This window comes from Sitophilus oryzae, unplaced genomic scaffold (assembly GCF_002938485.1).
Source record: "Sitophilus oryzae breed Bouriz unplaced genomic scaffold, Soryzae_2.0 scaffold_1396_pilon_pilon, whole genome shotgun sequence".
NCBI classification, from domain to species: domain Eukaryota; kingdom Metazoa; phylum Arthropoda; class Insecta; order Coleoptera; family Curculionidae; genus Sitophilus; species Sitophilus oryzae.
Window position 1 is genome coordinate 4,226,201 of NW_022146055.1, and position 25,409 is coordinate 4,251,609.

General features: G+C 31.5%; 2 protein-coding genes and 1 long non-coding RNA gene across 4 annotated transcripts in view; 2 read left to right on the plus strand and 1 right to left on the minus strand.

The window, feature by feature from the left end:
• LOC115875891 (leucine-rich repeat-containing G-protein coupled receptor 5A-like) overlaps positions 1 to 1,961 on the plus strand; it is a 327,679-nt gene extending 325,718 nt beyond the window's left edge. The window contains exon 21 of the mRNA XM_030891455.1: positions 1,002 to 1,961. Within this exon, the coding sequence (XP_030747315.1) occupies positions 1,002 to 1,361 (360 nt within the window). The 3' untranslated portion in view covers positions 1,362 to 1,961. The remainder of the gene's footprint in view (positions 1 to 1,001) is intronic.
• Positions 1,962 to 5,786: 3,825 nt separating this feature from the next.
• Positions 5,787 to 13,709, minus strand: LOC115875894. Of its 2 annotated transcripts, none has more exons than XM_030891458.1 (3): positions 13,066 to 13,709; positions 10,387 to 10,505; positions 5,787 to 6,290 (listed from the first exon to the last, which is right to left on the minus strand). In XM_030891458.1, exons 1-3 carry the CDS (start codon positions 13,091 to 13,093, stop codon positions 6,045 to 6,047), a joined length of 393 nt encoding a protein of 130 aa, XP_030747318.1. In that variant the 5' UTR covers positions 13,094 to 13,709; the 3' UTR covers positions 5,787 to 6,044. The 2 variants fall into 2 exon arrangements, with proteins under 2 accessions (XP_030747318.1, XP_030747319.1); XM_030891459.1 differs by lacking the exon at positions 13,066 to 13,709 and adding an exon at positions 10,567 to 10,822.
• A 6,601-nt stretch (positions 13,710 to 20,310) lies between these two features.
• LOC115875896 lies at positions 20,311 to 20,621 on the plus strand. The gene is made up of 2 exons (XR_004049070.1): positions 20,311 to 20,461; positions 20,523 to 20,621. It is a non-coding gene; the product is annotated as an uncharacterized LOC115875896 (long non-coding RNA).
• Positions 20,622 to 25,409: the final 4,788 nt, after the last annotated feature.

Below are 25,409 nucleotides of genomic sequence, written 5' to 3' on the forward strand. Positions count from 1 at the left end.
TATAATTAATAATTTTTTAAAAAAGGCTGAAAATATATAATTTTTATTTGTTTATTAATATCTGTGAAATTATCGAAATATATTTACTCATGTCTTAGGATTATGTAAAGTGATCTAAAAGGAAGCCAAAAATGGAATAATATACACGGTGTTCCATTTAAAAAGGATTATCCCGATCCAAGGACGGTATACTAATAGGATTGCTCATCCTCATAAGACGTACGTTCGCCTCTTCCCGCGCTTCAGCTGACAGTTGTGACGTCATTGTAGTCCTTGTCATGATAGTGTGTATTATTAGTTGCCTATGGTAAACTTATAAAAATAACAGCTGAGAAACTTGAATTAATTATTTTGTCAATTTTAAATGTGAAAAAGGTGTTTTTAAAGTTTTTAGAGCTATAGAGTGTATAAATACGTTCATTTTGTGTTGTGGATTGTGACAAAGTGCTTACTAAGTGCCTAAGATATTGTTTATTAATTATTTTAAAGCAAAATATCGAAGTACTCTAAAAAGAAGGCCTGCAAAAGGTGATGCTGAGAATTGCTGTTCTTAAAAATGCATTATCCGAGTATTTAATACGATTTATACAGTTAATTTTCTATACTGCATACATATAAGGTGTTTAAATAAATAAACTAAATAATGAACGTTTTGTATCCGGCAACCGATAATGCACGTGTGTGTATTATTGGTTGCCGGATACGAACTAATAACCATGCCAATGACGTCACAAAGTGAGGAGTTTTCGCATGTACCTAGCAGACACTTTTGGCTGAATGAGCAGTCCTATTAGATTAACTGTTCTTGATCGATCCACTGACACGAGCCACCCTATAGAAGTTAAAATATTTTCCTGAAATACATCCTAGTACATACTTTAGGTTTGCACTTAAACAAAATTCCCAAGTTTTTTATTTAAGGAGCTACAGATGCCCGACGCACTATTGCCGGACCCTGTATTGTATTTAAAATCACCTATTAACAATTTTAATATGTTCAGGTAAGGTTCCTGACAACCATCCCGTCCGCAGCAGAAAACAGCATGCAGCTAGAAGAGGAACAACCCTCCAACAATGCTGTCAGCCCAGTCAAAGAACCGGAAGGTCCGGTGTTCGCCATCTTACACACCACGCTTCCTCCGGGCACGCCTGTGAGACGTCAGTCCATCATCACACTCCATCCAACATCTGACGTCATCAGTAATAACAATAACAACACTGATGTTAATAACGTCAATATTAGTAGTAATAGCAACGGGCTTAGTAGTAGTATTAATAGTAGTTTGGCTGCAGGGTGTTCATATACTAGTCAGAATGTGGAGGAGGTTCAAGTCAAATGTGAAGCAGGTCCATCCAGATGACAGTAGAGGAATTTTTGAAGGCTGATGAATGAAAAAAAGAAGAGTGGGGATGTAGAATATGTATATTTTTTATTTTATTTATTTATTAAGGGAATTGTAGGAGACCAAATATCTCTAGTGTCGCTTCATTTCAAATTTACCGGCACCTTTGGGATTTTAAATGTAACTAATGTGACAACCAGAATATTATAACATTTTCGATATACTATTTTATTTCCTCATATTATCTTTTTCCATATCTCTCTAGTAGTTTTAGAGATCAAAACTAAAATATGTACGATATTCGCAAAACATGATATTGAATATACAAACGATATATCTTCATGTCTAAATTCATCCACTGGAAATCATAAAAGTGATAAAAAATATGTTTTTTCAAACGTAACAAAAGTATTAATTATTTTTGTGACGTGATTAACAATATAAAAAAGTAATTTTAGCGCCTAGGCATAAAGCACTTTTACGCCTAAGCACAAAAGTACGAAAATATATTGCCTATTAAACTGGCATAAAATGTCAAATTCAACTAGTTAACCCATGGTACAAAGAAAACAAGGTATGATCGAGAGCGGCTCCAATTTCGTTAAGTTTGCGCATACCACCTGTGACGTCATATGCCAAACAAAAAAATATCCATATTGTTCAATTGCCACTAATAAAAAAAAAGAGATAAAATTGGGAAGAATTGGACATAACCCCAAAAGTTATGTCAAATCATGGAGCTTGACATTTGAAAAATTATTTGAACTTTTGGGGTTATGTCCTAATTCTTCCCTATTTTAGGTCTTTTTTTATTAGTGGCAATTGAACAATATGTATATTTTTTTTGTATGGCGTATGACGTCACAGGTGGTATGCGCAAACTTAACGAAATTGGAGACGTTATCGATCATACCTTGTTTTCTTTGTACCATGAGTTTAACCATAGTTTCTAGTTATACAGGGTGTCCCAATATTCCGTGAAAATAGAACAACTGCGTATTTTTGGAATCAAAATAAGTTTGACACAATCTACCCCTATGCAAGTTGAATGCTTCGTTTGTCCGTTAGAGGGAATCAAACTTTAACAAAATAATAAACACATTTTTTCAGATATTTTAAGAACCGTTATTCCGATTTGAATGAGATTTTGGGTGTTTATGTTTTGCTAAGTGCTTTAACATTTGACTCTCATAAAAATCAAGAAAAAGTACGGGAAGTGTCGTGAAAACCACCCCCACCCCTACATAAATTTTAGTGTAAATATTTACTACAACTCCACCAACGACAGATTTTCTTCTCGTAAAATAGTTCCTCTAGTATTTACTACTAACTAGAGGAACCATTTACTACTAGGGAGACTATTTACTTTTAAATTCCCAATATAAGTTTTAATAATATTGTTTTTAATTATAAAAATGCATATTTTGGTCTACTACAATACCTTATGTGATTAAGTATATAGCTAGTTATAAGAGAGAGTAAAAAAATAAATACAATAACGTGATATGCTGCCATAGATGTTATGATTTTTATACTATATCTCAGTTTATAGCCACTAGACTATAGTTAACTCTTCAGCAAAAAATACTAAAACAGTCGCTTTAGATATTTATAAGGCAAAAAATGTTGGTCAAAAAATTGTTCCAAAATGTCTTCAAAGATTTTCGTTTGCGTTTAAACGATATATACAAAATATGTTCAAAATAATGTGTAAAACTTAGTTTCAACGAGACTTTATAGTCAAAAATGACAATTTGAAGAAGAGTTAACTAAAAACTTATAGACGGTGCATTGCTACACTATATTCATAATAAAAGTAAGTTTGGTATTTTTGAACTGTTTTATAAAATAAATTATAGTTCCCTAAAGTCCATTTTACTTTTCGTATTTATTTCATATTTTCCTAATAGACAATATAATAATTCTATATTAAATATATTTTTATTAAAGAATTTTTTATTTAAATTTTATTTTAATTGTAATAAATTATTTTTTATTAGTTATAGAGTGAATCAATTGTAAAGCAAATTTAATAAAATAATATTTTAATTGTTTTAAGGAGATAAAAAGTTCATCCTTTTCCAGGCACCCTATATGTATACTCAAAAAATGTTTTTATCATAATTTTACTTTTAAAGTTTCCTATTTGAGACAATGAGATTTGCTTTATCTTTGATTCAGTCTGTACATAAATAAATTCTGATATTTAATTAATTTATACTTATGTAGGTGCGATTTCAGGGGATAATAATAAAATAATTAATTATATTTGGGTCCCTAAAGAGTTTTTCTCCCCTAGATACGCCACTGTTTAGAGTACTATTCTTATACAGTCAAGATGTTCTAAAAATAAAATAAAGTAATAAGACTTACGGTGATAATATATTTATAAATAATTAAACATGTTTATATATGTATATGTACTTGAATAATATATATGTACAAGCGTTATTTACAGAAAATAAATAGGTAGATAAAATGATGAAAATATATATTAGTATTATTAAAAGGAAATATTAAAAAACATAACTTCAAAAAAGTTTTGAAAGTTCATTCAATAAATAAGAAATATATCGAATTTCATAGTTAATTTGGAAGTTATTTGTTCACGATATACAGGGTGTGAGGTCAAAAATAAAGAGTAATATATGAGCTTTTTTATAAAAAAAAATACAAATTCTTTAAACATTTCATTTTAAAAGTTTGGGAGGTTCTTGTGTGTTTGCTTAAAAGTTGTCATCACCCTGTATATATTGCGTCACAAACAAGATCTCATATTTTTGTTTTTTTCAATCACACTGTAACTTTTTTTTCCTTTTTCTACTTTTATATTCCAATGTATCTCTAAAACACAATGTCATCACAGTAATTTTTTTTGTTGATCATCATTAAATGAAATAAAATAACTTAGTTTGTGACACAGTATGAAAAAATCTCTAGGTTATTCTTTATTTATTATATAAACTACCTCTTAGTCCATTTTGAAAGACTTAAAATATATAATTTTCGAAAGTTTATATTGACTTTTTTTTACTCCCAGTTAGAAACTTTTGTCCCACTGACAAAGACAAAAAATGTCTATTTTTGTTTACTTTTTTGCATTGTCTTACATCTAAATACAGCAAGTAATTTTTGAAGATAATCTATTAAGATTTGCTATTCCAATGTTAATTTCTATTTCAAAAATCAATAATATTTCTTTGCTATTCTAAAAAAAATATTCTAAAGATCCACACAGATGCTCAGTTTTTTCGTACAGGCCACCTGTACAAACCTGATTTGTTTATAGGATATATATAAACCAAGTTTGTACAGGGTGTCCAATTTTAATTGAAATCATACAGTATCTCCGTTATTCTTGAAGATAGAAACGTGCGGTCTGCACAAACCTGTACCCACTTTTTTGTCAAACGGAAGATGCAGTGAACAAAATTTTCATAGCCCTTTTCGTTCCTGAGCTACAGGGTCTTTTTCAAAATTTTGCAATTTGGGACACCCCCTGTATCTCTGTTATTGTTAAAGGTATCTAGAAGGTAAGAACTATTTATTGTAGAACTTTTTGCGTAGAAGACAGTGGCGTAGTCTGTTATTCTACGAAAAGAATATTTTTAAACATATGAACTAAAGTTATTTTTTTTAAATAGAACACCCTGTATATTTATAAATTATATGATCTGGCTTGCCATAAGCTTCTCAAAAATACATATTACTCTATATCTATTTACTGGAATATTTAACAGTTCAAAAGTAAAATGTATGAATCCCAAATAAAATTTTAATATGTGTATGACTAACGAAGAAGGCTATGAAAATTTTGTTTATAGTATCTTCCGTTTGACAAAAAAGTGGCACAGGTTTGTGCAAACCGCATTTTCATATCTTTACTAATAACAGAGATACCGTATGATTTCAACTAAAATGGGACACCCTGTACAGGAATGTAGGCACGTGTGTGGGGGAACTGCCGACTGTGCAGGCTGTTAGCCTGACCTGAGCGAAATCAGACCTTGCTTAACCTGTGTAAACCTCGAAGACTGAGCGTGTGTGTGCAGCTTCAGGTCTTTTTTGTTGATTCCATAGTCCTTAGAACAGTTTTTATGTTAATTAACGAATTATAAAAAGTCTTATCATATTTATTGAAAATAAAAAGTAATAATTACAGTGACACAAGTAAAAAGTTTTTCTTCGTTGTATAAGAGAGCAGAATGCAAGGGATAAATATATAAAAATATCTAGGGAAGATATTTTTACTGTAAAAATGTGGTTCTGAAAATATTAAAGGGTACATCACTCTGACACTGTAGACAAAACTGTGCCATAAATCTACGAGTGTGCGCGACAGGCAGTAATACATCAGTATATCCTACGCAAACTAGCCTGTACAATAAGTCTGTACTAAAGAACTCAGCGTCTGTGGGTTCTCTAGAAATTTAATAAAAGAAATACTTTAGTCGCTATTTATTTAAGAAATTTATATATGTACAAAAAATTTAGTTATTTTTTTCATCTAAGAGGCACATATTAGACATTAACTATTATCAAGAACACATAATAAACATTACCCAATGAAAAAGTTATATTTTAATCAAAAAAAAAATACTAAAAGACAAAAAATAATATATAAAAATAAAATAAAAATTTTATACATTCATACAATAGACAGTATTTATTTCTATTATCTAATAAAAAAGTGTTATTCTTTTATAAGGATGTCCGCGATGGTGAAATTTTTCCCAAAGACTTTGAGACTGATATACAGGGTGTAATAATACTGCTGTTGGACAATGAAGAGTCACTGTTGTTGTTCTCTTCGGTTTTATCGAAGAACAAATCGCTGGATCTTCGAAACCTTTCGAAGCGCTGATTCAAAATGTGAAGTTCTTGAGAAGACGTAGCCAGGTTTGTGGCTGCTAATGATTCTTCAGTGACATTATCCTCGTCTACTTCCTACAGAAAAAAAATGAGTTGAAAAATATTGTGCATGAAGAAAATATTGAGTTTTAAGCATGTTTTTCTGTAATCGTCAATAAAAGTATTGTTTTGAATGCATTATTTCAGTATTTATTTTAAGTTTTTACAAAAAGTGAAACAGAAACGAACAAAGTGTTTTATTGCTTTTCGAAATATTCGCTCTTAAGGTCTATACATTTTTGCATACGCTCAAACCAATTCTGAAAAAAAAATCCACATGGTTTTAAAAGTCTTCTGTCCGCGCATCTTTTGTAGTGATGGGATAACTCGAGCGAAAATTCGCTCGAGTACTGGATTATTGAAATAACCGACATCGCTTGATTATGAACGAGCGACGAACGCAAGCGATCCTAGAATGAAACAGTGGCGACTCGTTAGGGTAGGCAAGGTAGGCGACGCACAGTGTAACGAAATCGGGAAATGCGGGACATTAGCCCAAAAAACAAAAAAATTGATTCATCAAGTTTTTTTTATATAGATGGATAAAGGATATCCCAGAGCTCCACCGTGTAAGATATTTCTTGAGTTGACCTCTTAGTCGGGGAGTTATGGCGGGTTAAAGTTATGGTTTCCTTAATTTACCAAATCTGTACAAAAATTTCATACAATGAAATTTAATATTTTCAGAAGTTTCCTTGTGTTGTTCAATTCCAACAATTTTTTCCGTAAAGAGAAGTCTTTTACCAACAAAATGTCCCAATTTTTTTCTAGTTTCTACATGTTTATTATGGCTTTCAAAAAAACGCTTATATTCGTGCAAGGTTATATATACATAGAGTAAACCTTCTAGTATACTGTTACATATAAATTTCATCCACCTAGATCCGAACCTGGAAGAAAAAAATAAATTTCTTCGGAAATAATTACGTTTTTCATTGATTCGACCGTAGTTTGGTGACATGAAAGAAACAGCAGAATTATTTGTTTCCCTTTACGGTTGGTATTATATGCCTTCAAGCATTCATATGCTTTTGATTCATGGTGCAAATATCTGTGAACGTTTTCAATTTATACCCATCGGCAAAATGTCCGAAGAAGCATCTGAATCAAGAAACAAAGAATTTTAATCGTCCCGCCAAAATTTTTCCAGGAAGAGTGGTCGTAAGGAAACTATTGAAGATATATTGCACAACTTATTAATATATTCAGATCCTCTACTTTCAAATCTGCGACCAAACTACTCTAAAAAAAAAAAGTAGACTTGTTTCCGGAAGCGAAAGGGCTCTTGTATATAGATGGAGAAGAAATTGAGAATGATTTTTAAGCATGTTTTATGTAAGTGCCTTACATATTATGTTATTTTGGGATAATATACACCCCACATAAATTATCGCATCACTTATTAATTTGGAAAACTGTAGAGTATTCTTAAATTCTCTTGGTTAACAATAATCTCAAAAGTTATTTGCATTAATAGCAACTTGTTAAGGAATGGAAAGTATATTATAACTCAGGCAGACCTTAGATTTAAGTTTTTCACATAAAAATGTTTGAAGCGTTTCAAGAATAAATACTACGAAAAATATAAGCGTAGCGAAATTTTTTGTGAGGTGTGTATTATGGTTTCCTTTGTTGAAGTTGACTACGTTTTTTTCGCATATTATCATATTATTTAATACTGTTAAAATATATTTGCCACTTGTTGTCGTTCTCTTTGAGTTTTGCAGTCTTATCTAATTTATCCCCGATTATTTGAATATTTAGGAATGTTGATTGAGTTTTGACATATTAGCGGGAGATAAATGATTGTTCGACAGTAATTTGATAACGCTTTTGGCCCATAAGAGCTATAAACTCTTCGTAAATAAAAAAATATTCCTGTAAAGTCATTTTATAAAACTTTTTTTAACCTTCCATTACGCCTTTTTTTACTCTTTTCGCCCTGTAGCAAAAATTCCTAGTCGTATTATTTAATTTCTGTCAAAAAATTTCAGCAAGAATAGTGATAACTGAAGAAAAATGCCAATGTCCCACTATTTTAGTTTTCGTTACACTGTACTTTTGTTACACACAAGAATTTAAGCGGTCTATTACATTACATTATTTACTATTAATATTGCAAATATATAAAAATACTGTTAATATACGGAAGTGTGTTGTAATAATCAATATTATTTTAATATTTGTGGTCTTGTATATGAAAATATTCATTACCCCTGGCGTACGCCGACTGTGCCGCTGCGTTAGAAAACAAAATAATTTTGACCGTTGGAGTACTGCAAACGCCTTTGCTCGGCGATTTCTACATCGCCTACTATCAGAGTCGATGCACGACATACGGCAGTCTTGTGTCTCTGTCTAACTTATCGTGCGGAAACGACGTGACGTAAGTCGGAGTTGTATGTAGTTGTATCAAGGCGGGGCTTAGGCGAAATCGCCGGTCGCCTTCGCATGAAGTTGTGGAGGCTCGGTAGACTTAGAAGTTAAGGGGATATTCCCGATATTTCATAAGGGGATATTTCATATGATTCATTATACGTAGCATTTAAAACTTTTATATTAAAATTCAAAAAATGTTTAAAGCAAATTAGAAACATTTTTCGGGCTTGTCCGAGCCTATTCAAAATGTTATAATCGGTTGTATTTCAGAACGCACCACAGAAATGAATCCGAAATAAAAGAGCGCGTTATTTTATTTGGTGCAAGACGGTACAACAGATATTACAGGAAAGTCTCAGTGTGCTAATGACAATTCGATAAGTTAATTAAAGCGGCTAAGTCAAATATCTTCTTTGCAAATTTTATTTTATGAAATATTAGATAACATTGTTATACATTTAGAAATAGGGTTTGCAGATAGGTACTCGTATGTTTCAATTATTTTTATTTATCTTTTGTGGATCCCAAATTTAAAGAATTATTACATTTAATGTCTGATTTAACAAACTTGTTATATTGATACATTTCCAACGCATTTAATATTGATTTAACAAACAAAAAATGTTATTGACCAACATAAATTAATGAATAAATTGCAGATATTAATAATAGATATGATAATTTCGATTATAAAATAATTTAAGGAGAATAATTATTCTGGAAATATATTTCCAAAGGTTTTCAAATTATTTGTTTTGATTGTTACTACACCATTTACAAGTACTTGGGTTGAGAGACATTTTTCATGTTTAAAATGAATTAAAACTTATAGTAGACGTTCCATGAAAAATAAACGTTTATTGCCACTTGCCTTACTTTCAATTTAAAAAGATCTTTTCACAGCCCTCCAACAATCTGATGATTTTACTGATAAAATAATAAATAACTTTTCTTTATTAAGTGACTGGCTCATTAATTTAATATTTAAAACATAATTATTCTTTCTCTCAATACTACCAATTTATTAAGTTCGTAAATAAATAAAAATAAAATAAAATTCTATGATGTACTCCATAGTAATAGATAAAACAAAACATATACTTCAGATATACTTGTACATTATGTCAATCATTATGTCATTACGTTGAATGCTGTCATTTTTGCTTTAGTTTTGTCCTAAATATTCTTGAGCTATGTTTTTAACCCAGATATAACATATATTTACGAACTGTGTTAAGGTATTATGAAAATTTAGGGGGGGGGGGCAAATAGACGCAACTATTTAACAGTCACACGGGTCACAAGCCACCACTGGTCCGCGGACTAAATAGCAGAATTAAACTGCAGGCCAAATAATCTAGTGTGTAGGGAGCTAATAATATGTACTATAACTTATAGAAATTCCAGAATTAAAAAATTTAAATTTAAGTGATTTTATTCAGAACCAGCATTCAAGTAACAATAAGTATTCGAAAAGTTTTCTAAAGAAAGCAGGCAAGAGTCTTGGTACGAACGCCCGGGTCAATAATTTTTTTCACGCTGAAATAACTCCAACTTGTTTATAAATTGTGTATCTTAAGATGTTTAAGTTTCATTTCTACTTGATAACTATCCGAAACGTTGTAGTTGTGTAAATCAGAGAATAGAGACAATGTAAGTTTAACATAACAATTTCCTTTAAATAGAACACTCCAAAAATAAACAAAAACTTGGTTAGAATTGTTCGAAATCAAGCTTTCCTCGTATAACTTGCCTGAATTTCTGAAAATGTCACAGGTTGAGTCCTGTACCGAAATGAACCACCCTTTCTCTTCTTAGGTACCACTCTTCGATGCAACCTCGACAAAGGTTCAGGGTAAACAGTATCCGTACCTAAAAAAGCAACAATTTCCTTATTATTTTTCCATTTCACAAAAAAAAGATGAAAACGTACACAGCAGCATTATCCTACCGACCAAAATGAGCTTGCTTCTAAGATTTTTAACACGCACAAAGAAAAAAATCGTTTAAAGTTAGTACATTAAACTCATTTCCCAGAATTATACGGTAAAAATATTTACGCTGCTTGTTTTTCCAGAAGCCCGTTTAATAATTTATTTTCGATTTTATACAAGGTGTTCCCTAAGTTTAATAAAGAAATCTCATTTCCATGAATTTCTTGAAATTATTTTATCAAAAGTAGTTAATATAATCATTAATAAAATGTTTGAAATAAGAAAACGAGATTTGGTATTTTAGTATTTGACATAAATTAGTATTGATTTACGTATTCATTTGTTTTCTTGTTTCGCCGGAAATGATCAGAATGATGTTTAAATGGCACCCTCGGTATTTTTTACTTTATTTCATAGAAAATGACACTCTGAATAGAATAAAGAATGACATATGTCAACTTTTGACATTTTCGCGTATGGTTTATTTAAAATTGTAACATGCGGTTCATAACGACAATTTCACTCGAAATACCATGTGTGTGGTACCAAATTAATCGTAAAAAAAATATTTTTCCAAATATGCTAATGAGCCTCCCTCGTTCCATTTTAAAAAATTGAAATAGGATTAAAAATACGATTTGGGCATCTTTCAACCGGCCAGGAAAAGACACCAAAAACATTAGACGATCAAATCTATTTTTCTAAGGCTCCTTGATTAAAAATTAGTGTTTTTAACACAGCCATGGCACTCTAGATTAAAATTTTAAATACGTTTTTTTAAGCGAAAATTTCAAGAGTTGACATATGATATGTCATTCTATTCAGAGTGTCATTTTCTATTGAATAAAGTAAAAAATAAAGGAGGTGCCATTTAAAAATCAAGTCATTTCCGGTGAAGCAGGAAGTGACCGAAAACAATTGAATATACGTCTATCAATCCTAATTTATTTCATATATACTAACATACCAAATCTCGTTTTTTCTGTCTCGTCTATCTGAAAGAATAAAATATTATAAAGGTGAGTCCCTTTAGGACGCACCCGGTATATCCTGTAAAAAATCATTAAATGCATCTTCTTGTTCATATTATTTCGATATTGTTGTAAGAGTATGTTAATTACATATGTATATTAATAGAATTTGTTTGAATGTGTGGAAGATAATAAACTTTAATGACCTGTAACTCTCCTTCTTCCTACGCGGTAGTTTTTAAGAACTGCTGTGCTGTCCCAAGCGAGAATATTTAATCGGACAAAGATATAATAGGTAGGCCAAATCCGCAGGCCAAAATTCGACAGTTTTAGTACGCGAAAAGCCAAGTCCGCGGACTAAATCCGCGGGCCAAGGCCACACAGAGTTGAAATCTTCTGGAGTATGGGGGGCTATTGATTGAACCAAACATGCAGATATGCAATTCCTGATTTTCAACATTTATTGTGTTGGAATAATGTTCTTTAAATATAATATTTAGTGTTTTCTTTTTCTCCAATTTAAAATTTTCCACATTCATATGACATTTGTTGTATTCATCTGAATATAACGGGTGCGTCTCAAAAGTGGCTCACCCCTATAACTTTTTTATTTATTCAGATAAAAAAAACGAGATTTGGTATGTTAGTATATGACATAAATTAGGATTGATTGACGTATTCAATAACTTTTTGGTAACTGTTTCACCGGAAATGACTACAACTTTTGATTTATAAATGACAGCCTCGATATATTTTTACTTTATTTGATAGAAAATGACACTCTGAATAGAATGACATATGATATGTCAACTTTTGACATTTTTGCATATGGTTTATTTGAAATTGTAACATGCGGTTCATAAGGATAAGTTGACTCGAAGTAACAAGTATGTGCATGGTATCAAATTATTCGTAAAAAAATGCCTTTTCCAAATTTGCTAATGATCCACCCTCGTTCCATTTGAAAAAATTGAGATATGATTAAAAATACGATTTGGACATCTTTTAACCGGCCAGGACAAGACACTAAAAACATTAGACGATCAAATATATTTTTCCACGGCTCCTTGATTAAAAATTAGTGTTTTTAACACAGATTGAAATTTAAAATAAAATTTTGTTTTAAGGAAAAATGTCAAAAGGTGACATATAACATATCATTCTATTCAGAATGATATTTTCTATCCAATAAAGTAAAAAAATACCGAGGGTACCATTTAAAAATCAAAAGTTGTAGTCATTTCCGGTGAAACAGGAAGTGGCCGAAAAGAATTGAATACGTCAATCAATCCTAATTTATGTCAGTTAGTTAGTTTTTGTGTCTACCTGATAAGGGATAAAACTATCCAAAACGTGGTCAATCAAAAAATTAACACTTATGAAACAACCTGTATAAACGTGACACAGGATTTTCGCAGCTGTCCCACTTTATTTTTAAATTTAACCTTAAAAACGAACTGGATACAGTTGTTTTCCAAGCAACACTCTAATACAACAAAAAAAAAGAGAAATATACAATCAACTTACTGGACATTGGCGATCCTGATGCAGGCATTTTTCTTTTCTGGATATATTTTTTTCTGCTTTCACTAGGCTGAAATAAAAAAAAGAATAGATTTTTTGACACACACGCTGCGTAGCCGCGGAACGTAGCGAATATTGTTTGTCGGGCTGGATTTTTTCTAATAAACAGATTTGCCGAAATACCGTCAAAACCATTTCTAATTTTAAGATCGGGTCCGTTCGACTGGATACACGAAACACGCTCTGGATGATGTGGAAATAGTTGAGAGAGTTCAGGCAGAGTGACCAGGTCCAGATCGCTATCCAGAGATTTCGGCGAAAAATTACGTTTTCGAAAGCTGAAAGCCCTGTGAATTATCCTTTCAACAACGCTAGGGTTTTTGATTTCTTAGCCAATTTTATTTCTCGAGCCACGAGAATTCTCGATCAGAATTTCGCAAGTATCTGGAAAATGTTTAATAAAACACGATGTGATTGTTAAATTTGCTTTATTACAAATTGACTGATAGATCAGATAAATTAAATGAAATGGTTAATTGTTAGTTACTAGATTGCGCTTAATTATCAAAACAACAAATAATAAATGAAACCAACTATACCCGGCTGGTCTAGAATAAAAAGTAAACAGTTGGAAAAAAAATTATGTTTTTGACTAAAAAGGACCTTAAGGCAGGGTTCGGAAGTAGTTAATTAAGACGTAATTTACCTGATTAACTACGCGTAGTTTTTCCTCAAAAACTACGTCTTTTTCCGTTCATTAACTACATGAAAACTACGTTAATAAACTATGTATTGATATTATGAATAATTTTCCTTTGTATGAGGTGTAATAGAGATAATATGATGTAAATATTATATTTAAAGCCATATTTCTTCTGTTTTCTTAAATACATTGTGTTTTTAAAGCTTCAACTTATTATAAACTCACCTCAAACCTTCGATATTTGAAAGTTACATACATAGGTTACATAAACTACACCCTCTATATAAACTACATTAACTACATGTAATGTAGTTTATGTAGTTTTTAAAAGTAACATGTAGTTTTCCGAACCCTGCCTTAAGGTTGTGACGCCGAAAATTTCTCCATACGCGAATGAGGTGCGCCACCCTGTATATTGCCTGTAGGTAATATACAGGGTGGCGCACCTCATTCGCCTCGGTTGGATTATACGAAAACGAAAAGATGTAGAAACAAAATTGTTTATGGGTATATGTAGAGTTGCAATGTGCATAATTTAAAATTATTTTCAAATGTACAGGGTGTGTCAGAACTAAGATCCATACCAAAGTTATATTTTTTCTTATGGAACACACACCCAGTATTTTATTTCATTTTTGGATTCTTGAACATAAAATAAGGCATTTATTATAAAGGTATAATATGTTTAAAAGCTTTGGTTTTTGAGATATTTAAAGATATTTAAATATGCATGCTATAATAAAAGAGTCTGTCAACACCTTGTAGATTACTTTTCAGAATTAATTCTTGTACTGACTTTCAAGCTAGAGAAATAAACTTTACTAAAAAAATTGATTGCTTCCTTGAATGTATACAGGGGTATCAAAAATTGTTAGTCTATTTTATATAACATATTTTAAATATTTATTTTACATAAAAACTTGGTTATTTCAAATGCAACACTACGTAATTTTTTAAATAAGTCGAAGAATATTTAAATGCTCTTTAAAACTATATTGAGGTTTCCTATAGGTTTCCTACCTATCTGACTCAGATTTTGAATAAAAAGCGATTTTTCAAAAAAATTGTAATCAAGATGGCTGGTGTAAATATGGAAATTTTCTACTGACAATTAGTAGCTATTTTCAAAATCGACATTAATTTACGGACTTTATTTAAATTTATAACAGGTTATTTTTATTTAATTTACCTACAATAAGGTTAATAAGTAAGTATTTATTATTTTATCAAGCAAAATGAAGCAGTATCTGCTGACGGAAGGAATGGATATGTTACTAGTGATTTTATTTTGTGAGGACAATTGCTTGCTGGCCTGAAGGGTTTATGCTCGAAGATATTTTTACGTCAGGAAATTCCTTGACAAGTGTTCGTTTAAAAAACAACTTTTCCTATTTCGCAGAAAAACCTATTAGGCAGAAAACTGTTGTTGGAAGTGAAGAAAATGGGATTTTTCCTTAATTTTTCGTTCTTTTATAGAAAATCTAATAAGTCTACAAGTCATCGTAATATAAATAAAAGAACTACTTCTTTAGTTTTCTTGAGAAAATAATAAATACTTATTAAACTATTGAAGGTAAATTAAATAAAAGTAAACTGTTATAAAATTTAAATAAAGTCCATAAACTAATGTCCAAAAATCTAATAAGTCTACAAGTCATCGTACAGTACATCTGCTGGATCTGTGTCTATGAAAGAAATGCGGACAAAAACATTTAAATAAACAGCAATATATTTTATACGTCGATTTGACGAGTGCGTCACCGCAAATCGCTCCGCCCACTCATTTTATTGGCTACTTGCAAATTTGTTGATTTTTTATTGATGGGACGCGTCGTCTATTTTTTTTTGGAAAAACATCGAGAGAATATCGTTTCCCCTCTCACGGATACCCCGTAGCTACAGAATGGACAGACGTACTGTAATATAAATAAAAGAACTACTTCTTTAGTTTTCTTGAGAAAATAATAAATACTTATTAAACTATTGTAGTAAATTAAATAAAACTAAACTGTTATAAAATCTAAATAAAGTCCATAAACTAATATCGATTTTAAAAATAGTTACTAACAGTCACTAGCAAATTGCCATGGCGATACCAGCTGTCTTGATTACCATTTTATTGAAAAATTGCTTTTTATTCAAAATCTGAGCCAGATAGGTATAGGAAACCCTAATATAGTTTGAAAGAGCATTTAAATCTGCTTCGACTTATTTTAAAAAATACATAGTGTTGTATTTGAAATAACGAAGTTTTTATGTAAAATAAATATTTAAAATGGACCAGCAATTTTTGATACCCCTCTATACATTTAAGAAGCAATCAAATTTTTTAATAAAGTTTATTTCTCTGGCTTCAAAGTCAGTACAAGCATTCATTCTGAAAAGGAATGAACAGGGTGTTGGCAATCTTTTTTATTATAGCATGCATATTTTAATATCTTTAAATATCTCAAAAACCAAACCATTTAAACATATTAAACCCTTATAATAAATGCCCTATTTGATGCCCAAGAATCCAAAAATGAAATAAAATACCAGGTGTGTGTTCCATAAGAAAAAATATAACTTTGGTATGGATCTTAGTTCTGACACACCCTGTACATTTGAAAGTATTTTTTAATTATGCACATTACCTCTCTACATATACCCATAAAAAAATTTGTTTCTACATATTTCCGTTTTCGTATAATCAACCGAGGCGAATGAGGTGCGCCACTCTGTACAGGCCGTCGACAGGTTGGTCTGAATCTGCAGATTACTTAAATCTCACGGCCGACTGAAGTGTGTGGCAAAAAATCACTTGTGTCTAGCCCTAGCAGGCAACTATAAAGCCCGACGAATCACGTTAGAGTTTTTGACAAACACAAATGAATTAACACCCTTCAAATAACCACGCTAACCAACCTGATTGGTCAAACTTAATAGTCGACTGCTAGTAGGGCTAGACACTTCTCGAAAAATCAAGTTCTAAACGTACGTTCCCATCTTTTGACAAGTTGAAAGTTTTGTACTATCAAGATGAGCGATTTAAGTAATAACACGACTTTTTTAACCGATTTTATTAATTTGTATAGGCAGTTGCTCGCCTGTCTTTGGAAAATTAAAAGTAAAGATTATTCAAACCATATTCAAACAGAGAGGAGAAAATTAAAGCTTATACAAAATTGCTAGAATTTTATAAAACTGATCAACTGTTCTGTTGATATAAATGCTACTATTGATTGTGTAAAGAAAAAATAAACAATTTCTCTCAGAAAGGAACTTAAAAAGCGCGAAAATCAGAGGTCAAGTGAACATTTTTTGTATTTTTCTTTGATATTAACGGCTTAACCATCTTTAAAAGCTTATTAAAACATGTGTCATCCATTTTGAGGTAGTTTTTAAGGTCATCTGTTGCACTAGTTCTTAATTTTCGCACTTCATATGAGATAATAATTGCATCACATTGTAACAATCAATCTTTCACCCAGAAACGCTTTTATCTTTTTAATTGGCTTTTGTTGGCTCTTGTTGGCCGGCCGTAGCTCCAGCGTTAGTGTATCGATCTGCGGAGCGGAAGGTACTGGGTTCGATCCCCAGCCAGTACGGTCGTTTTATTTATTTAAATAAAAAAAAAATATTTATCTAAATAGAGCGACCAACGAGCCGCCACCTCAAGGAAGGCAATGGCAAACCACCTTAAGTATATTTGCCTTGTACAGGGTGAATCAACGATAGAGTAAAGTCCATTATCTCATTTGTTTCGAGGCTTACAAAAAAAGTTTAAATATAAAAGTTGTAGGGAAGGTTAAGATACACATTTTAAAATTATTATAGAGTATACAAGGTGCTTCAAAAAAGTATGACGGATATAACATATGTTTTTTTAAATGCAACACCCTATTTTTTATTTTATTTTTAGATTCTGCGTAAAATTCCATAACTTTTTTGTATATAATGTTATATACCTAAAATTAAAAGTTTTTGTAATATTTAAATTTGTTTAAACAAATGTTAAATTGCAGTGTGGTAAAAAATTGTCAGTGGTGCCATTGTTTCTGAAGTTGGAGTACTAAAATTTGGTAGGGGAGTTTTATAGAGATGAAAAAAAAAGATATATATAAAGATATTTTAGTTAAATGATACAGGGTGTTCAAAATATATATATATATATATGAATTTCAACTACTTAAAATTAAAAAATCTCAAATTTTTCAAATGGGACACCCTATATATTATTATTTTTCTGATAGATTTTACAAAACCCTTCAACTTTTATTAAGTATGTCATATACCTATTTTTAATCGTTTGCGATTTATTCCAATTTTTTCTATTTTTATCCATATTTTTGATGATACAGGGTGTTCAAAATATATATATATGAATTTCAACTACTTAAAATTAAAAAATCTCAAATTTTTCAAATGGGACACCCTATATATTATTATTTTTCTGATAGATTTTACAAAACCCTTCAACTTTTATTAAGTATGTCATATACCTATTTTTAATAGTTTGCGATTTATTCCAATTTTTTCTATTTTTATCCATATTTTTAATACAACTATCCTATAAAATCATAGTTACAATGATTGTTGCGCTTAAATTGTTCGTTTTTGGTACACAATGCCCCTAATAGAACTCGAAAACATATTTTTCCAGCAAGACAAAGCACCGCCTCAGAACGCTGAAGTTATCAGCAAATTTTTGCAGCCAATTTCGAGAATAATTGAATAGCTAACCAAAATCCCAGCCGTTGGCCATCGAGGACGCCGAGGCCGCCGGACTTTTCGAGTGCCTATGGATTTTTATCTTTGCGGAAGAATAAAGGTCCTTATTTTTAAATTTCCCGTATAATCTAGACACGAATTAGAAGTACTTGTACTTAGCGGTTACACTGAGTTAATGAATTCCGCGAGAAATGTTCAAAAACGGTCCCGTCTGTCCAAAACAGAAGACGGTCGACATGTCGAACATCTGTAGCAAAATCTCATGTGATTGTTAGGTTATGATATAGTTTAAACGTGTTGAAGTTGTTAAATATAGTTTAAATTGCTATAAAATTCTGCATCTCTCATTGCATATTATTTTCGTTTTAATTGCTGCTCACAGGCTAGTATTTTTTTTGCATTACAGCCGGCGCTGTTCAAGGCCTACTTATTCAAAGTGGGCAAAAAAAACTAAATATCTAGAAGAACAATCAAGCAAAACATCAAGTATGCTATATTTTTGGAAAGATAGTTTTAAATTCTTTTCAATGAATAAAATATTCAGGGTTCCATATAAAAAATCAAATTTTCTGTTGATAATTCTTAAATTATTAATTTTAAAAAAAGTATACTTAAACCATTAAATTCTACGTAAAAAGGGACTTTGGAATAGTTTTCATAAAAATACATAATTTTCCATAGAACAAAAGTTACAGCGGTTTGTTAAAAATGTATATTTTTGAAAAACACCCCTCATAATAACTCATAAACGGTAACAGATATAGATGTGCGGTTTTCACTATCATGTTTTTGATAAAAATTGAGCTCCCAGACACCGATATTATTGTTCATCTATTTCATATAGAAAAGGGTGTTTCCCTTTAACAGCGTCGAATTTGACCCACCCTGTACAGTCCTTCCATTCAGTTCTAAACTTGACGTGTACGAGATAGTGGCGGTTTCGATAAAGAATCTCATCGAAGAGATAAGATCTGCGATCTTTCAACTTTCAACATGCCGAATATATTTTAGTGCAGATCTGTGGTGCAGACCACAGATTTGGCGGCAACTGAACTAGACTATACAGTGTGAGTTTTCTACAACGTTCTCTATGGGTATCTCACAAACTGCTGAAGATAGAGAGTCGATTTAATGGGGAAAGAATTACAGTTTTGTAGAGTCATAAATATGCGCCTTTTGAATTTTTGAAAAAGTTTATGGAAATGGATCGAAAAATGCAATAATTTTAGATTCGCCCTCTATTTTAGGAAGTAAGAGAGCTAGGACATAGGTATCTGTATGTAGCATCTTTAGTTTCATAAAAAAGTAACGTCGTAATATGAAAACCGCATCTCCGTACCTCGACCCATAAGCGAGAAACCCTGCAAAACACGAAAATGGGACATCCTGTACAGACGTACTGCCAAATCAAGAAATCAACTGAAATCAACTACGAATGAGCTCCAAGATCGATTTATATATTTTTATACTTTTTGTGTCCGTGATAATTCCTTTGCTACTTCGCCCAAAAACCGACAGTACGGCGAAGGACCATTTTGACGAAGTAAACGGACGAACAGCGAAGGAGCGAGGGACGAAGGAACAAATAGTCGCATCAAATGGAATGGATGAAGCGAAGGAACGAAGTGAGGTGGCGAAGATGGGGCTTTAAATCGCTCATCTTGATAGTACATTAAGTTTATCTAATATTTTAGATATTTCGAAAAAAAAACAAATTTCGGCTATTTTAAAAATGTTCCCTAATTCCATTATAGTCCATTTTAGACAAAAAAAATTTCAGATAAAAGTTGTAGATAATCACATCCTTAATGATGTCTTCTCCCTAAAGCCTGTCATTTTTGAGCCTTTTCATTGGAACTATGGAGGGCTTAAAAAAGGAGATTTATCGGCAATGGGCAAATTTGAAATTTCTGTCCCCACTTTTAAGCAGCTTCCTCGGTTTGACAGCAGAGGCACTGCGATCGACTGGGATACTACATTTTCATTGTTAGTATACGATTTAATTGTGTTTTTAATAAAATTTATAGTTAATTTACTGAATTTTTAGCAGTACAACAATGAGTCGTGGTAGAAATTGCTTTGTACCTGGCTGTACAAGTGGGAATCCCAATAAAAACAAGGCAAATAAAGAACGGGGTGAAAGAAACCCAAGCCTTTCAAAGCTCCTAATGTAAGTAGTATGACTATTTATTTATAAAAATTATGGATAGATGTTAAGAAAAAACATTAAAATTATATACTGTCAGTGTACAGATTAAATTATAAACCAAATTAATAGGAAATATAGCCTAAAATCAACATGTGTATAACATAACCTAGGAGGCCTTGTTATAAAATTAAAATAATTTAATACTTACTAGGTGCTAAAATTACCTGTTGACATGTACCTATATTAACCACAGTTTGAACAGTGCTATTGAAAGTGAATATTAAATATTTATACTTCAAGATCGTATTCTCAAAATAACAGCTTTAATAGTGAAAAATGTTTTTTTATTTTATTTAACAATTATATATCTTTTATTAGGATCCTAGCTTGCTACAGCAGTGGCAAAGGCGATACCCAGATCAGACAAGACACTTAGCAGCAAAGATGCTGTTTGTGAACTACATTTTCTAGATGAAGATATTTTGACTCATTATGAGATCAAATTAACTGACGGAACTATCAGTAGAATTGAGCGGGGTAGACCATTATTAAAGGAGGGTTCAATTCCAAGAATTTTTCCTAACCTGCCTTCATATTTCTCTAGTAATAAAAGAAGAGGAAACCACCATGTGTAAGGAGTGAAGCAACTGAAAAAGTTTCTAATTCAAAAAAAGTAAAAGGTCTGCCTATTAATCATGTTGAAAATCAAACTTCAGAACCTAACTTTGAGAATGAGAATGAAATTCTTCGTGATATTACTAATGTGCCAGTTGATGTTACAGACAGTAGAGTTACTATGTTCACAAATTTGAAAAATAGTTTGGCTGCAGTTGGCACACCAAACAAGCGATGGGCAGGTACATTTATTTCAGGTTCAAATGAAATAGTCTTTGCTGAGTGGGATGATACTTACTTGCCAAAAAAAAAAATTATAATTTGCAAGGATATGTCTTATAAGGTAGATATTAAGTATTTATTTTTGTTGGTATAAAGTTGTGTTTTTAATTTACTTATTTAAGGTTTTATTTGGGAAAACAGAAATTACTTTTGAAGAGAAAAGTTCAGAAATATCTAGTTTTGAAGAACTTGAAAACATATTAATATCTGTCAATAGAATGGGAGTCTGTTCTGAAATTAAGCTATGGTAATATTATTAGTTGTTTTTATTTACTTATTAGATATAATAATTCTCAGTATACCTAATTCTCAATATTTAGACTAGTAATATATACATTTTTTATTTTCTTATGGTTAGCATACGAAGGAGTTGAAGTATGCTGTAGGTAAAGACTTGCTGAAAATAAAGCAACCATGTGGCTCAAACTATTTACGTCTTAATTATTTATCCACTGTCTCAAATTACGCATTCAAAAACAAATAAATTTTTAGGTTTGCAGATTGAAGCGATTTAAATGGAAGACCATTGACTGGAATGGAATTAAACAAATGGCAGATGCACACAGCAGCTGTGTATGAAAAGTTACACTTGATTTTTACCTCTACTAATAAATCTAATTGCAACAAATTGAAAAAAAAATGGTTTCAACTATCATAATATTATTGATTTTTTGTTTTTGACTATCAGTCTAATCTGTCAACAACAAAAATATCATCAAAGGGAAATGGCTTTGCTTATTTACAATCTTGAGTATTTTTCGATTTGTTGCATTATCTATGTGTTATGTGATTAATTTTATGGTGTTTGTGGTCATGGATTATAATATTTCATGATTCTGCATGTTTCATTTTGCATGGTCAATCTACATCAGTTGTGTCTAATCAATCGTTCATTACAAATTATTTTCTGTTAATTATGGTGTTGTTTGTGGTTTTAACATTTTGGGAAAAGTTATAAAATTATAATTAATATTAAGTTTTTAATTCTTATTTGTATTGTAGCGCTTCTGATTCATGCACTGGTGTGATTCCCCTCAGAAGGCCTGGACAGAAGGGGGCAATTTCAAAGAATTGCACCTCTTGTCAATTGGATAATAAAAATAAAAAAAAGAAAATGGTTAAGTCATTGTTAGTAAGGCGCCATAAAAAATTAAAAGGAGTGGTGCGTTGTGTTTCTCGCAAGAACATGAGATTAAAATTAAAGGTAATGTCACATATTTGCTTGCATATATTTTTTTTCAATTTTATCTTCTACAGATTACTAAACTTATAAAGGATGTTGAGGACTCCAAGAAAAAATGTGCTGCTATTTCGAGTGAAGCTCTCGAAGAAATTATAGCCACTTTACCAAGTACCCAGCAAGAAGCAGTAAGAATGTGTTTTGCTGCGGCTCGAGTATCCAATGCTAAAAATAGACGTTACACCCTTGCATGGATATATGAATGTTTGTTAATTAGAATTAAAGGAAGAGCAGTTTATGAGCATTTACGGAAACACAAATTACTCCCACTCCCTTGTATAGGTAATTTTTATATACATAGATATGTATAATATACATAAGAAGGAAAAGATTAAACGGCCTAGCCCTCAACAACTCGCAACCATATACAAAACGAGTTGTTGAGGGCTAGGCTGTTTAATCTTTTCCTTCTTTTTTATATATTTCCCTCACTATTTCATTCTTATTTATAATATACATATAAAGAAGATACCTTTGACATTGAACTTATGGAACTAATATAACCATAATATAACCTTTTTAATTTCACAGAAACCCTAAACAAATATATTAATAAGATGAATGGTTGCTATGGTTTTCAAAAGTCAACCTTTGAACTGCTGAAGAAAAAAACTGCATTTATGAAACCAGAGGAACGAAGAGGTAAAAAGTATAGTTTAATGTGGATTTACAAGCATCCGTAATGCGTCGTCCGTTCTTTTTATGCAATTTTATTGGTATATTTCAAAAATGACATCTCATACTTGAATAAGATTGGAATAACAGAACGACGGAGACGCATTACGGATGTATATAACATCACCTTTATTTTTAAATTAACTGTTGTGGTTGCATGTATAATGTAAAACAAAAATTAATTTAAGTAATCTATTTTTTTAAGGCACTCTTCTTATAGATGAGATGAAGTTGAGTGAAACGCTCGCCTTTAATAGCAAGTCATTAGAAATTTGCGGTTTCACGGACTTGGGGAAATATACCCCTTTACACCAACGAAATGAAAAGGGAGACCACGCATTAGTTATGATGTTCCAGCCCTTTCGAGGTGCATGGGTACAGGCTTTAGCATGCTTTTTAAGCAAGGGATGTGCTTCTTCGACAGTTTTACATCACCTCATAGTTGAATGTATTCTCCTTCTGGAGAAAACAGGTCTTTCCATTGATATTGTAACAACTGATGGTGCATCATGGAACAGAGCCATGTGGAAAAGGTTCAACATCTCAGAGGAACATGTCTCTTGTCAACATATCTGTGATTCCACCCGACGCCTGTGGTTTTCTTCGGACTTTCCGCACTTAATAAAAAACTTTAGAAATTTTATTATTAAAAGATCCGAGACATGGGTGAGCAATTTTAGGAACATATTACTTATTTAATACAAAAAATTGATTTATGTTAATGTTACAGACACCTGATGGAGTTGTAAAATTAATACACTGGGATACAGTTGTAGAAATGGAGCAGCCCAACAGTTTTGCGTTGAAGATTTGTCCAAAACTGTCTAAAGATGACATCCATCCAAAACTTTATCAGAAGATGAATGTTGGTAGAGCTTATCGAGTATGTTCTTAATAAATTACATTAAGTTAAATTGATTAATGTATGTGACAGTTTTTTAGTGAGAAGACTGCAGCTGCTATGGAAATATATAAAGACAAAAATTCCAACTTGGCAACCTGTGAGCCAAGCATAAAATTGATTAACCATATGTCAACACTCATCAAAATTATGAGCTCAAGAACACCATGTGATAAAACTTTGAGACCAGGATCTAGGGAGGAACAGGTTGTTACAGTTGATAAATTTTGTGTTTAGTATTATTTTTAAATTTACTTTCTTTATAGTTTATTAAAGAATTTTTGGCGTATTTACATGACTGGGGGAATGAGGCTAAGGCCAATAATTATTTTTTTTTATCTGAAAATACTTATCATGGTCTAATTGTCACATTAAAAGCCACACTTGGTGTCATGAATTTTCTGTGTGACAATTATGGATATGAATATTTAATGACTGCAAAATTGAACCAAGATGCTCTTGAAGTAAGTTAAATACAGTTTGTAATACCTGATTGTTACTAAGAGTATGTTTATTCTTTTCAGCGTTTTTTTGGAATGATGAGAAGCGCTTGTGGTTCTAACGATCACCCAGACTCAAGGCTTTTCATCCAAATGTTTCGCTTAATAAGCACCTATTCACTGGTCAAACCACCTAAAGGTAGTAATATCGAGGGTTCGGACTTATTGAGAAGCCTATTGAATGTTGAGGAGATCGTTAAGTCAGAAGAAAACGCAATAAGGCTTCGAAATAGTCTTGACAGTTTGATGGAAAGTGGAATTTGGTTTAATAATAGTGATAATGATAATGTAGAGGAACATAACTATAATGCTATGAGAACCTCAAATTTTGTTTTGTCGTATGTTTCTGGTTATGTTGCCCGAAAAGCAAGTAGATTTTCGAAATGTGAGAAGTGCCTGCAACATATACAAAGTGTAGAACCTCAGAACGGAGATCAACTGATAGAAATATTAAGTAGAGGATTTTTAATATTTCCATCAGTTGCTCTCCGGTCTCTAATATTAACAATAGAATCAACAGTCCTTGAAGTGTTATCAACCAATCAGGTACATCAAGAGACATTGTTTGATAT

What these genes read in the sequence shown, in the direction of transcription:
- LOC115875894 (XM_030891458.1), bottom strand. Translation starts at nt 13,093, where the DNA reads ATGCCTGCATCAGGATCGCCAATGTCCA. An exon ending in ATCAGGATCGCCAATGTCCA is followed by an intron (nt 10,506 to 13,065) that starts GTAAGTTGATTG and finishes TTGCTTTTTTAG; the next exon opens with GTACGGATACTGTTTACCCT. An exon ending in TGACATTTTCAGAAATTCAG is followed by an intron (nt 6,291 to 10,386) that starts GCAAGTTATACG and finishes TTTTTTCTGTAG; the next exon opens with GAAGTAGACGAGGATAATGT.